The sequence below is a fragment of the Protopterus annectens genome, chromosome 13.part0 (assembly GCF_019279795.1).
Source record: "Protopterus annectens isolate FY-2018-M chromosome 13.part0, PAN1.0, whole genome shotgun sequence".
In the NCBI taxonomy this organism is placed as follows: domain Eukaryota; kingdom Metazoa; phylum Chordata; order Ceratodontiformes; family Protopteridae; genus Protopterus; species Protopterus annectens.
Window position 1 is genome coordinate 276,874,732 of NC_056747.1, and position 13,313 is coordinate 276,888,044.

General features: G+C 41.5%; 2 protein-coding genes across 3 annotated transcripts in view; one reads left to right on the plus strand and one right to left on the minus strand.

The window, feature by feature from the left end:
• Nucleotides 1–7,837, minus strand: part of LSM4 (LSM4 homolog, U6 small nuclear RNA and mRNA degradation associated) — a 426,988-nt gene extending 419,151 nt beyond the window's left edge. Inside the window, exon 1 of one of the 2 annotated variants that reach the window (XM_044053837.1) lies at nt 7,597–7,837. In XM_044053837.1, the coding sequence (XP_043909772.1) occupies nt 7,597–7,644 (48 nt within the window). In that variant the 5' untranslated portion in view covers nt 7,645–7,837. The remainder of the gene's footprint in view (nt 1–7,596) is intronic. The other variant, XM_044053838.1, reaches the window with a different exon arrangement.
• Nucleotides 7,838–8,172: 335 nt separating this feature from the next.
• The window catches only part of PGPEP1 (pyroglutamyl-peptidase I), a 383,139-nt gene continuing 377,998 nt past the window's right edge, over nt 8,173–13,313 (plus strand). Inside the window, exon 1 of the mRNA XM_044053836.1 lies at nt 8,173–8,837. Within this exon, the coding sequence (XP_043909771.1) occupies nt 8,801–8,837 (37 nt within the window). The 5' untranslated portion in view covers nt 8,173–8,800. The remainder of the gene's footprint in view (nt 8,838–13,313) is intronic.

Consider the following 13,313-nt stretch of genomic DNA (forward strand, 5'->3'; position numbering starts at 1 on the left):
ATCTACTTAGCACTACATCTACTTACCACCCCTGTGAATACCCACTTCCCTTAAAGGTATACCACTCCCTTATACTGTTCTAGCATGTCGAGTGGTAGATTACTGGCGTCGTCTCCAGTTCAGCTGGTCAATCTGGGCATCTTGAGACAATGCTACAATTGTCTCATGTACACAGACAACCCTCTCCTCCTCCCAACAAACACAAATACATGTGAGAGATGCAACTATATAGCCAAACTAGAGGCTGAACTCTCTCAACTCAGGGCTGGCATGACCAGACAGGAGGAGATGGCAACCACACACACACACACACACACACACACACACACACACACACACACACACACAAAACAATCCCAGTCCCACATAGACCTACCACAACTGCAAACCAAGCACATACTCGGAGGCTCTAATAAAAAACTTACCAAAACAACAAAGGCTCCCAAAGCAGACATCCAAAAATCCACCATCTCAAAACAAAACACATGCAACACATACTTCAATAAATCAGTGTGTCGACCAATCGCAGCCCTTAAGGCCAAACACCTTGCCTGATACTAATAGGTGACTCCATAGTCAGACACACTGATGTCCCACTGACCAGGCTGAACAAGGAGAAGGTGACTGAGCTGTCTATCGGGAGCTAGGATCCGCCACATAACACACGCACTCAGGTCACTCCAAAGCAAGTACAAATATGACTCCGCCATTGTCCATGCTGGTGTGAATGACCTGAGACATACCTCCCTGGACTACATGAAAAGAGACAGAGGAGCTCTCCGATTATGTAGCCCAGGCTGGTATGACCCTGACCCTGAGCAGCATCTTGCCCTCACCAAGAATGATACCACAATACAAAGACAAGATGATCAACTTTAACAATTGGCTCAAGTACTGGTGTCATTCTAAGGGGATCCAATGTGTGTCTGCTTGGGATGATATGTTGGACAAGCCACTCTGCTTCGCAAGGGATGGCTTACACCTGTCACCACTGGGCTTCCGGATATTGGCTAAGGCTCTTGCCACCCCAATAGTGCCTTTTTTAGGCAAGGCTCAAAAGACAAACCCACCTCCTTAGAAAACAAAAATGGAAAAAAACTAAGGGTAATGCTGCTCAACGCCAGAAGTCTAAATCTCAAGATGCAGGCACTTGATGCACTCCTCAGCATGGAGAACATAGACGTCTGTGCAGTAACTGAAACCTGGTTCAAGGCTCCTGAGAGCACCCCAGCGCTACCAAGCTATACCTCGTATCATGCTTTTCGGCCCCAAAACCCGGGCCGAACCACAAAGGGAGGGGGAGTGTCCATATTCATAAAGGACACCCACACCTCCAGGTTAGTAGCAACACACGAAGCATCAGAGACCATACAGGTGCAATAGGCAAAACTGCTATACAACTGGTAGCATGTTACAGACCACGCTCCCAATCTCAAGAACCCCACTCAGCCTTCCTGAAGACATTGGAGGATATGAATGTATCACAAAATACCATCATACTGGGAGACTTCAACTACCCAAACATAGATTGGGTACATTATTCTAGCCCTAATACCCTAACCCAAAGGTTCCTGGAATTCATAAATTCAAATGCACTGGAACAACTAGTCATCTCTCCCACTAGGGGAGATAATATACTAGACCTGATCATCACAAACATGGGGACAAAATGCTCCACACCAGAAGTATACCCTTAACTAGTGAGATCTGACCACAAACTAATCACCCTGGATATACATATCCCACCTCCGCCCCCAGCTCAAAAGACCACAGTGAAAAACTTCTCAAAAACAGACTTCACTCTTCTTAAGACTGAGATGGTATCCTTTAAGCCCACTGTGCCAGTGGATACCACATCCCACAATGCCGAATCCTTCACAAATGCTTTTTATGGACATCTCCAAGAATGCATGGATCAATCAATTCCAAACAAATCCAAGTCCCTCTCCACCAAATGTAAGCGTCCTGTCTGGTGGACCTCAGCCATAAACAAATTGTATAACAAAAGAAGGAAGCTACTGCACGTCAGAGCGAAATCCCATGAAGGGAAGACATCTCTGATCAACATTAGCAGAAAACTACGTTCTCTCATAAAAACATCCAAGGCAAACTTTGAGAGAAAAATCGCTAAGGACACTAAAGATAACCACAAAGCCTTCTTCAGCTATATTAGAAACCTGGGCGGAAACCCTCAGATATGCTCAGAACTGGTTCACAACAACAAAAAATACACTGAACCCACAGATATTGCTAACATTCTGGCTGACAGGTTCAGTGCAAATTTCTCGCCTCCTTTACCCCCAAAAGAAGAAATACTTATCCCAGCTGAATGTAATCTCCCTGTCATCTCAGATGTCCAAGTGAGAACCGCCCTAAACAAAGCAAAAAACACAGCATCAATGGGACCTGACGTATCCCGGGGTGCGTGTTACGTGAACTCCAAGAGGAGCTAAACCCACACATAAAAATGCTATTTAACCTTAGCCTTACTTCGGGATATGTACCTAAACACTGGCGTACAGCAACAGTGGTCCCACTCCACAAGGGGGGTGCCTCTACAGACCCTGGAAACTACCGCCCCATAAGCTTGACTAGCCTGGTCTGCAAAGCTATGGAAAGAATCATTATGGAACTCATAAACGGAGATATAGGGGACCTACAGATGCTTGACCCCACCCAGTTCGGCTTTATAAAGGGCAGATCCTGCCTTTTAAACCTGGTTGACTTTTTCGAAACAGTCACTAGAGCCATTGATGAGGGCAAAGCAGTCCATACAGCATACCTGGACTTGGCTAAGGCCTTCGACACAATACCCCACTCATGCATCATAGATAAGCTAAACAGCTTAAAAGTAAACCCTTATGTCACTAGATGGGTTGCAAACTGGCTAAAGGACAGAACCCATAAAGTTAAAATCGCTGGAGCAATGTCAGACTCAAAGCCAGTCACAAGTGGTGTCCCACAGGGATCTGTCCTGGGACCCCTCTTGTTCGGCATTTATTTCTCAGATGTTAAAGCAAACATGGGAGGGCTGTGGCTGACAAAGTTTGCAGATGACTGCAAACTAGGCGCCATAGTCGATACACCAGCAGATACACACATCCTACAAAAAGGCCTCACTGAAACGGACAACTGGTGCCGTAGTCACGGCCTTAAACTAAATGCCAAAAAATGTATAGTCATCCCTTTTGGAAAAAACAAAGTACCCACAAATTATCACATAGACAGCAACCCACCGAGTACGGAAAAAGTAATCAGAGACCTAGGGACCCAAGTAGACAGCGACCTCTCATTTGACACCCACGTTGCAAGTGGTTAGAAAAACATTCCACCTTGCACACCTCATGAAGGGTTTCACATCCAGATCCAAGGATGTCATTGTACCCCTATATTCCTCCCTCATCAGACCCATGATTGAGTACAATGCCCCATTTGGTATGTACCTCACCCGGCATTTGCAACAGGTGGAGAGACCACAAAAGTACCTCACCAAAAGGATCAAGGGTCTCCAACATATGTCTTACTCTGCCAGACTAAAGAAACTTCAGCTCTATTCAGTAGCATACCGCCTGCTCAGAGGTGATCTCTGCCTGACGTACAAGGCCATGTCCAATCAGGATCTGATGGACATGCTCCACCTCAAAAAATCCAAATCCATCAGGACCACGAGAGCTAAAGACTTAAACCTCGGCATAAGTATGAATAGGACATGCTGGAGGGATAGATTCATAACCCAGAGGCTTCCCATGATTTGGAACAGGATCCCAGTTCGTATTAGGCAGAGCCCCTCACTGACTCTCTTCAAGAGAAATCTTGATGAGTGGATGGGAGATCGTAAGTTTACCCCAGGGGTCACATCTGTGTCACTGCTAGACAGGGGCACAGTAAACTAATTCTATTATATAAGGGGACCTTCACTGTGTCACTACTAGACAGAGGCACAGTATTCTAGATTTATTCTGTACATTTTTGTACCATTTCATGGGGTGGCAAAAGCCACATCACTATGGCTAGGCTTACAAATGCCCCAGGGCAGATAGCCTAGTACTATACTATGAAACTATGAAACCTGTAACCCCTTGAAACTATGTCCAGAACCCATTTGTCTTGGGTTATGCGGCTCCAATTGTGATAAAAACGAGAGATCTTTCCTCCCAAAGGCACATCCAGGAGGGGAGCCCCTGGAGCTAGTAAGGGAGAGTCATAATGACCGTTTCCTGTAAGGTTGTGACCTATCTTCCCCTCCCTTGGGAGAGGGGGCACTCCACTGCTCATTTCTGAAAGGGGGTTGTGCCTGACCTCTACCTCTGGAACACCTGTATCTGCCCCTCCGAGTTCTGTCCGAGCTCGGAAAGGACCAAGGTTTAGCTGGCCAATTCCTGTTAAACCTAGGGGGTTGTACCTGTAGAAAATATTTAACCGCCTGCATAGATTTGGCTTTGTCTTCCATTTTCTTCAATACTTCCTCAGCTTTGGCCCCAAACAAAACATTGTGTTGCAAAGGGGCATCTAAAAGCTTTGCTTTAACCTGCTCAGGCAAACTTTGCTCCTTTAACCAAGCATGCCTTCTAATAATTGCGCCAGTTACTGCAGCCCTGCAAGAAGCCTCCAAAGAATCAAAACCACAGTGCAGGGTATGTTTACCCACCTGTTCAGTAGCATGCAATAAATCCTGTAATTCCTTATTATCTGCACAACCAGAAACAGCAGACATCTTTTGCTTTAACACAGACAAAAGGTATTGCTGATATTTTAACATATGAAATTGACAATTCAAAGCTCTAATACACAATGTAGCAGAAGTATAAACTTTTTTGTCCCATCTTTCCAAGGCTCTGGACTCTTGGTCAGAGGGAATAGGATTCTTAGCAGAGGCCGCTTTAACACCCTTAGGGCCCTGAGAAATAGTTTCTGGATCAGCTGAAGGATTCTTAAAAAAATATTTGTGGGAATCTGGAACCCTATAATACCTATCCGGTTTGACAGGAGCAGGAGGAAAAGAATCAAGAGAGAGATGCCTCTGTAAAAACATCATCCACAATGTCCAATACAGGGGGAATAGCCAGGGGTCTATGCTGTGGAAGCAGAAGAAAATCCCTAAGCCTTTTCTTAGATTCAGAGTATTCCTGCCCTTCCCAGTGAAAATGCTCTCTCATGTCATGCAAGGTTTCCCCAAATGAATAATCCTCAGGAGGAGAGGCCGAAGGAAGGGATTCTTCAGCATCAGAATCTGCATAAGGAGGGAAGGAATAATCCTGCTCAGAGGAAGAAGCAGAAGAAATCAAAACTTGATCTAAGGAATCATAATCTGGCTCTAGCCTAGGTCTCTTGTCAGGAGGGGGATGAGAACCCCTTATCATAGTTAACAGGTCTTCAGCCATTCTAAGCATCTGTCTTTGAGGTCTAGGGCCCTGAACAGAAGGTGCCTGTGCATGCTGCTTTGTCTTTGCCGGAGCCTCAGTCTTTGCCTTTGTCCTTGACTGCAAAACTGAAGGCATCTGTACATGAAGCTGTGTAGGCCGAAAAACTCCCTCAGAAGCCGGTGCCTGCACAGCGGCTCCGGGCCCATCTGAGGGAGCAATATCTGGATGTCCAATCCCTGAAAAGTCTGAAGGCCCACATCGGCTCCTCACGGGAGTCGGTACAGGCAACCGGCTCAAAAGTGGCGGACGACAGGGGCTGCGAAAGCGCCTCACTGAAGACAGCCGAACCAGCAACTGGCTCAGGTTGAATAAAGTCATCCACTTTGGACTTCGGAGGCCTGTCCTTATCCTTGCGCCTCTTGTACACTGCAGTAGCCGGATAAGAATCCGACGACATATTGTAATTAAATCTTTTTCAAAACAAATAATGGAAGGCAAAATCGTACCTACGCCTAATAGTGCATTGATTAAACTTAGCACAAAACCTACAATTAGCTACGTCGTGGTCAGGACTCAAGTAAGGTATACAGTAAGAGTGAAAATCCTTATGAGGCATTTGCTTCCCACAAGAAATACAGTTAACTTTTTCTGACACTGGACTGGAGCAAGAAAAAGGTTTCCCCAACGGGGTACTTAGCTCAAAAGAGAAGTCCTCAATTCAAAAGCCCCCAAAAATGAACAGGAGTCGGCCGACCGGCACTTAAACTGCTTTGTAACGGGCACCACATGGCAAGAAAGACTGGGGAAAATGGCGTTGGCTGAGGTCTTTATACCCCTGGCACACTGACGTCAGGGCAGGAGCGACTTCAGCCGACATCGGACCTGACTTTGGGACTCTGGCCGATCGAGGGCTGCTTCCAGCAGGAAGAACCCTACAGTAATGACCAACAGTGAACCACGAAGAACATCTGCTGTACTCAAATATTTACTTTCAGAACAGTGTCAGTTACTTTATTCCCCTATTTGTTAAGTTTCGACTAGTATGCCCTTTCTTTTTCTGCAACAAACCAGTGCTTAACCTCCACCCCCAATTAACCTCACCTGGTTTGTGTCGTTAGTTATGTTTTAACTTACATGCAGTGTTTATTTACTTATGTTTTATATATTTACTCTGGTACGGGGGGATGACAGAAAAAAATGATTTTAGATACTACACAAGTGATACAAAAAAAAGCTGCAGTTGCAAAGTTTGTAAATGGATAGACTTTGAAAATAACATACAGGAGACTGTGCATCATGATAAACACTGTAGTTAGGTAACGTTTACATACATATCCGTATTACAAAGCCATTATGAAAATGAGACTGACACACAACACCCAAGTACAGTATTTATATAATTGTAAAACTCTGAAAGATGCAATTAGGCAGAGACATATGCCAAATTATTCTTCCTGTAGCTCTCCACTTGAGAGGAAGTTACCCATGTTAATTGCTTATTCTTCACTGATATCACGTTTCTTGGCATTTAAGCCTCAGTGGATTTACCTTTACACAGTAACAATTGCATTGTTCTGACTGGTGCCCAAAGAGAAAGCCAGAAGATATAAATGACAGCTCATAGTAAAATAACAGTTAAACACCACATGCTTAACATGATTCTGGGACAGAAATAACAAAATGTCACAAACACATTATAATGTGAACTTCTCTGACCAAAAAAAACAAAAAGCAATCAGGGACCAATCTCAAAAGAATGACGGACAAATCAAAAAAAATAATCAGGAACTCCTTTAAAAAAGATTAGTTCTATTAGCTTGAGACTTTGACAGAACGTAGTGTGAATTAATACACAGTTTCTGTAGTAAAAGAATGTTTTCACTACTGATGTAGCAGTGTACTGATTATTTTGAAGGAAGGTTATCCGGAAAGATGACATTTGTGTTCGTATAGAGAGATAATTGCAAAGCTTATAGGAAACTCTAAAGTGGCAATGCTATAGCTCCAGAATACTATTTCTTAGCAACTTTTTAAAAGTGATTTGCTGGCATTCGGGTATTTTCAAACCTCAATATACCAGTTTCAGGTTTATGTTTAACACAGTTTAGTTTACAGTACAGAAAGTAAGCACGCCTACAGTATATAAAAAATAACCAACATATCAGTATATATTTAAAAACAATTTTAATCCAACAGCTCTTCTACTATCATACTTCTTTAAAGTCTGACTTACCGCTGATGCACATCGTAATTCTAAAGTAAATTTAAAAATACGCACCATTCTATTAAGTTACTTGCACTGTTTTATTTCATTCAGAACGGCAGCAAAACGATACACTAACGAATGCAATTTCTTAGCCCCACGCCGTACACTCACTGCGTTCCAACCCCCAAGACCCAACGTATGTGACACAGTTTGTCCAATTAGGACACTGCCTGACGCACGGAGCGCCTAAAACTAGCATATCAAGCCGGGCAGAAGGTGGGATTTACTGATGACAACAAACTTTTGCTTGCAAAAATGATGTCGTAAAGTGAACGGTCGAAAAATAGCGCTCGCGTGTTTCTGGGACTTGTAGTTACATTTCATCTCTGTTCATGTAGCGCTCTGTTCCTTCTGTCATAAATCGTTCCAGATTTAAAGTTACAGTTATAAAAGTGGCATAGAGAAAATTCATTTCACTGACTGATAATAAAAGTTACAGTTTTTTTGGAAATAATGGAACGTAAAACGTCTACCAGCTGAGCAATTATTATTGCAACCAAGCGTTATTATTTTGCAGATCCACTTATGTTTACAATTTCTTCTGGGTGTAGCAGGCATTACATGGCTTCATTCTCTCTTTTTTAAAATAATTGAAAAACACTTCCATTCGGGGATGTGGAAACTGCCTAGAACGCCTTAAGGAAATAACAGTTGTCAGATTTCTTCTAAATGTACAAGGGTATGTTTAGTGTAGTAGTTAGCGTGCACTATATACACGTACATGTACTGCGAAACTGCAGATCACATCGAGAAACAGGGAATTTTACCTAGTGAGTAGCTACTTCTTCGACGAACAAAAAAACTTTTTATTGGTAGTCTGAACATGTACGTCAGGAATTACTTTGTGCACCCCCTAGCTGCTGGCGCATTAGTCGTGGAACTCTATATCAGCTGATAGCTTGTAGAATCATTGAAGTGAAGGGCGGTGACGTCACGCACCCTTCTGGCCACTGAGATCAGCGGACCGGACCAGTCTCTAGGAAGAGACTTTGCGCAGGGTTAAACAAGTCAGACAACAGACGAGGGAGTGGGCGAGTGGTATTGAATGCAGAATCTTCAAAATTTTGCAAGGCTACAAAGAATCAGTTGCAGTAGACGGTCAAAGCCGGCGGGTGGGCAACACAGATATAGCCGGCGAAGCCCACTAATTGCAGACTAGTGAGTCGGGGCTATGGAAAACAACAAAAAGACTACTGTGGTTGTGACAGGTGAGACGAAGGAGACAGGTCACTGAACCCACCCCTTTCTACTGAACAATAAGGTGGAGTTGGGGTGTCAACAGTTGGGAAAGGCAGTCCATTGCTGAAGTTCGTGATTAACGAAATAAAAGAATTTGTGATTTGTTTCATTAGTTTATATTGCTAAAATCTAAGCAACTTTATCTAGATCTCTGGATGACTTTTGTGTTTCTAACTAAAAGTTTATAAGACGTGCTTATTTTGCTTGTATCAAAGTTTGTACAGTATCTTCCATAGCGCTTCTGAAATTTTATGATGTGTACATTGGAGAAGATACTTTATAGTTTGTCAGTATTATTTTCTGGAATTTTACTCATAATCTGCAGAAGAGTTTTGACGTTGATGTAAACTTTAAGATTCTCTTTAAAAGGCTTGCAGTGATATCCTGTCATTCAAATAACACAAAGCACTTTTTAATGCCTGCTTCCGCAAGTTGAAGATGAAGCATTTTTTATTAAACTTGGCATATTTCTCCTAACCATCCGAACTTCCTCCGTTCATCAGACTTTCAGTAACGTACACACTTTTCTGTAACACGTTTTCATGTATATTGTGTTTTGTAATCTCCTTCTTCTACTATTGTATTGCATTTGTACTGTTGTGTTATGGAGCTTTTCTCCCCGGGCCTCCGCTGTAAATGGACCTTGTTCCACTCGGACTTACTCGGTAAACAAATATAAAATAAATATTTCAGTGAATATAGTAGAATAATGAGATTACAAAACAGAGTATACATGAAAATGTGTTATAGAAAAGTGTGTATACAACTGGTTGGGTAGGATTCTAAAATCGTGATGTGTTTTATCGATAGTGACCAGAGAGAGTCAAGTGCACTGCAGGAACTAGTACAATAGTTCAGGCAAGGGGCAGTCAGCAAGCAGTCTGTGGAGTAACAATAAACGAAGTGAGTGGGGGTGGGGTATTTGCTTTGCTGTAGTAGCAGAATAGAGAGCAGTTGGGAGAACCAGTGAAGTGAAGGCAAAATGCATCACGACTTGGAGGCAGTGTCCAGTTGTCCGGTATTTGACAAATACAAGCATTTAGGGTTATAGTTAACATGCAGTGTTGTTCAGAGCTTTGTACTAACGTGTATTTTCTGAAGCTTGAGAGTTATTTGTTTCTGATATTGCTTAGTGTCGATAGTCTCTGCTATTTTGTCATAGAAACAGTAAGGTAAATGTTTTGAAGTTAAACTTTAGTTTGTTAGAATTGTCTTTTCCATACAAATAATATAGACAGCCGAGAGCTCTGAAAATACGTTTGTTTACATAGAAATAATAATTAAAGCGCAAATGTACGAAAATAAAAACGCGTAAGCTATAAGAAAGACTAGCAGAAAACAAATGTAAACTGATGACTTGCTGCTGCAAACAGAAATTAATGCTGCATAAAACGGTGGGGGAAGGGAGCTATACAGTTTGTGAAATAAGCAGCATTTTTTTGTAATTTGGTACAGTGATATGTACATTTTGTATGTGCAGTATAGTAATTCTTGCTTACACATTCATTTCCGTGGTAATTTAATTTGGAGTAGCTAAATGTTTCATGCTTAGCCCATATTCCCACAAGGCTACATTGTGGCTGTGAAGTAATTTTAATTGTTGTATTCTGCCGACCCATTTCATCACTTTCCAGGTATATGGGGGTCATTTCAGTTGACTATATGTTCAAGCTTTGCCAGCAAATGTCTTCTGCATTCGCAAAGTAAGTAAATGATGTTAATGTTTGCTTAAAATAAATCAGCATTTGAAAAGGATCAGATTATTACAAGTAATTTCTGAGATTTGTTTAATTTCATTTGTAGGTAAGAGTTACAGGGCTGCCGTGTCGTTAATTTTGCAGACTAGATTTAGAATTGATTGGTGTACTGTACTTTAGAGCTTTGAAGAAATTCTTGTACCTGATTTAAAAAAAAATCCGTTATGCTTGTGTCGCACATTACTACTAACCTGTTGCTGTTCTGTGATACTGCACATTAGTTTTGGAATGCTGTATCTTAATTTACTTGCAACAGTAATTTAAGATATTTTATTTAATTGTGTAATTAGGAGTGTGTCTTTCCCACCACAGCTGATACATAAACCATTTGAATTATAGATTATATGTTGTTACCCACAAAGTTTTGGCTGCTGTAAGACATTATGAACAAGTGTTGAGGATAATGCTTTCATTAATGGAGAATAATGTCAGATAAGGTCATAGATTTGATTCCAGGTAATGCAAACATGCCCTAGGTAGTGTGCCATTGTTTAGTGGGTATGAAGCATTTCTTATTTATAAAACACATTACACCCCCCTCCCGTCCTGATAAAAATAATATTTATGCATGGCGATGGGTTCATGAATTAAGTTTCTATTTAACCGTACTACTACTTCAGGAAAATGCGTCTAGCCATCTGCCACATTTATATGAAATAATTCCTTGTAGGTTGTGCTGTCTACTTTGTGTTCATTTGTTAGTGTACATATTATTTGAGTTATGGTAGTTTATTTGTTTTACGTGATTAATTTGAATTTGCCTTACATGTCATTTGAAATGACAGGCTGTACCATCCACTTTTCCCCAAATTGCTTGTGTATTGTTGGCAATTTTCAGTTCAAATTAGTTTTAATCATTTGATGTCAGCCAAATGAATTTCAGCCTATTGGCATTCATAATAATGTTAGGAACCCTTTAGCAATGCTATGCAGTTACATATTCACAGAAGTCAGCATAATGTTTATATTCAATATTTACGCCAGTGGTGATGATAGTTTGAGTAATCTGAATTTCTAGAAGGGTAGTAAAGCTTTTACATAATTTTCCCCTTAATGGTACTGGTGCTTAGTTAACTTTGTAAGCTTGTCTAAGTGGTTAATGCTACAGAGGAAAAGGATATTTACCTATTTAAAAAATGAGGCTTTTAAATAATTTTCCCTTAATGGTACTGGTGCTTACTTAACTTTGTAAGATTGTCTAAGTGGTTAATGCTACAGAGGAAAAGGATATTTACCTATTTAAAAAAGGAGGGTGGTCTAATCCAGAAAATATAGTCTCCAGGTAGATCCTTTCAAGAGTTCTGTTTCAAGTTCTGATGAGTATATTTTCTGAGGGATGACAAGAATATGTGCATTTTAGACTGTGACACTTAAAACTTGTGATACTTGACACTTAAAGACTTGTGACACTTGACTGTGCTACCCAACTGTCCACTGTACTAGCAAATATATTCAACACATCCCTGCACCTAGCCATTGTACCCCGTTGCATCAAAAATATGACAATCATTCCCTTTCCCAAACAATCCCAACCAACAAGCCTAAATGATTACTGGCCAGTTGCTCTTACATCAACAGTAATGAAGTGTTTTGAGCAGTTAATCAAGAATCATATCTCTTCAAGCCTACCTGTAACGCTGGATACATTATAGTTTGCTTATAGAGCTAATCGCTGCAAAACTGATGCAATAGCTATAGCACTTCATGAATCCTTGGTACATCTAGAGAACAAGAATTGCTATGTCAGAATGTTGTTCATCAGTTTTAGTTCAGCCCTTTAACACTGTCACCCCCCAGAATCTGATGTTGAAGCTGATCCAGCTGGGCGTCAACACGCCCGTATGTAACTGAATACTGGACTTTCTCATCAACCAACCCCAGAAAGTATGTGTGGGAAATAACAGTTCAATCAGTATTACATTGAGCACGGGTGTCCCTTGGGGCTGCATCCTGAGTACACTGCTGTTCACCTTGTTGATGCACGATTGCATGGCCAAGCATGAATCCAACAAAATCATCAAGTTTGTGGATGATACCACTGTCATAGGTCTTGTCAGAAATGGTGAGGAAACAGCCTACAGGGATGAAGTGGAGCATCTGATAGGCTGGTGCGACAGCAACAATTGGCCTTAAATGTAAGCAAGACGTAAGAATTAGTAGTGGACTTCAGGAGGACTCTGGAGATGCATCAGCCTCTGGAAATTAGGGGGGTGGCAGTGGAAAGAGTCAAAAACACCAAGTTCATGGGGGTTCACATCTCATATGACCTGTCCTGATCGATTCATATTAGCCACACAGTGAAGAAGGCACAACAATGTCTGCACTTCCTACGGAAACTGAGAAAGGCAAACCTGCTTCAGTTCATTCTCAAATCCTTCTACAGGGGAAACATCAAGAGCATTGTAAAGGAAAACACAAAGATCAATGCACGTAAGGTTCAAGTAAGGCACCCTTTATTACTTGCAGCAAGGAGACAAAGCATGTAAGTACAAGGTTTGTCTGATTTTCCATAGTTCAGCATGCTGTTCTTATACAGTTTTCTGCATGTACACAAGAAAATATTGTTAGATTTACTGCTGACAAGGTCAGAAAAGAAGATATTGTTAGATTTACTGCTGACATGGTCAGAAAATTGCTGTCTTGCAAAAACATGTTTGAGAAAAACAACCTGGACTTTGGCTAATTTCA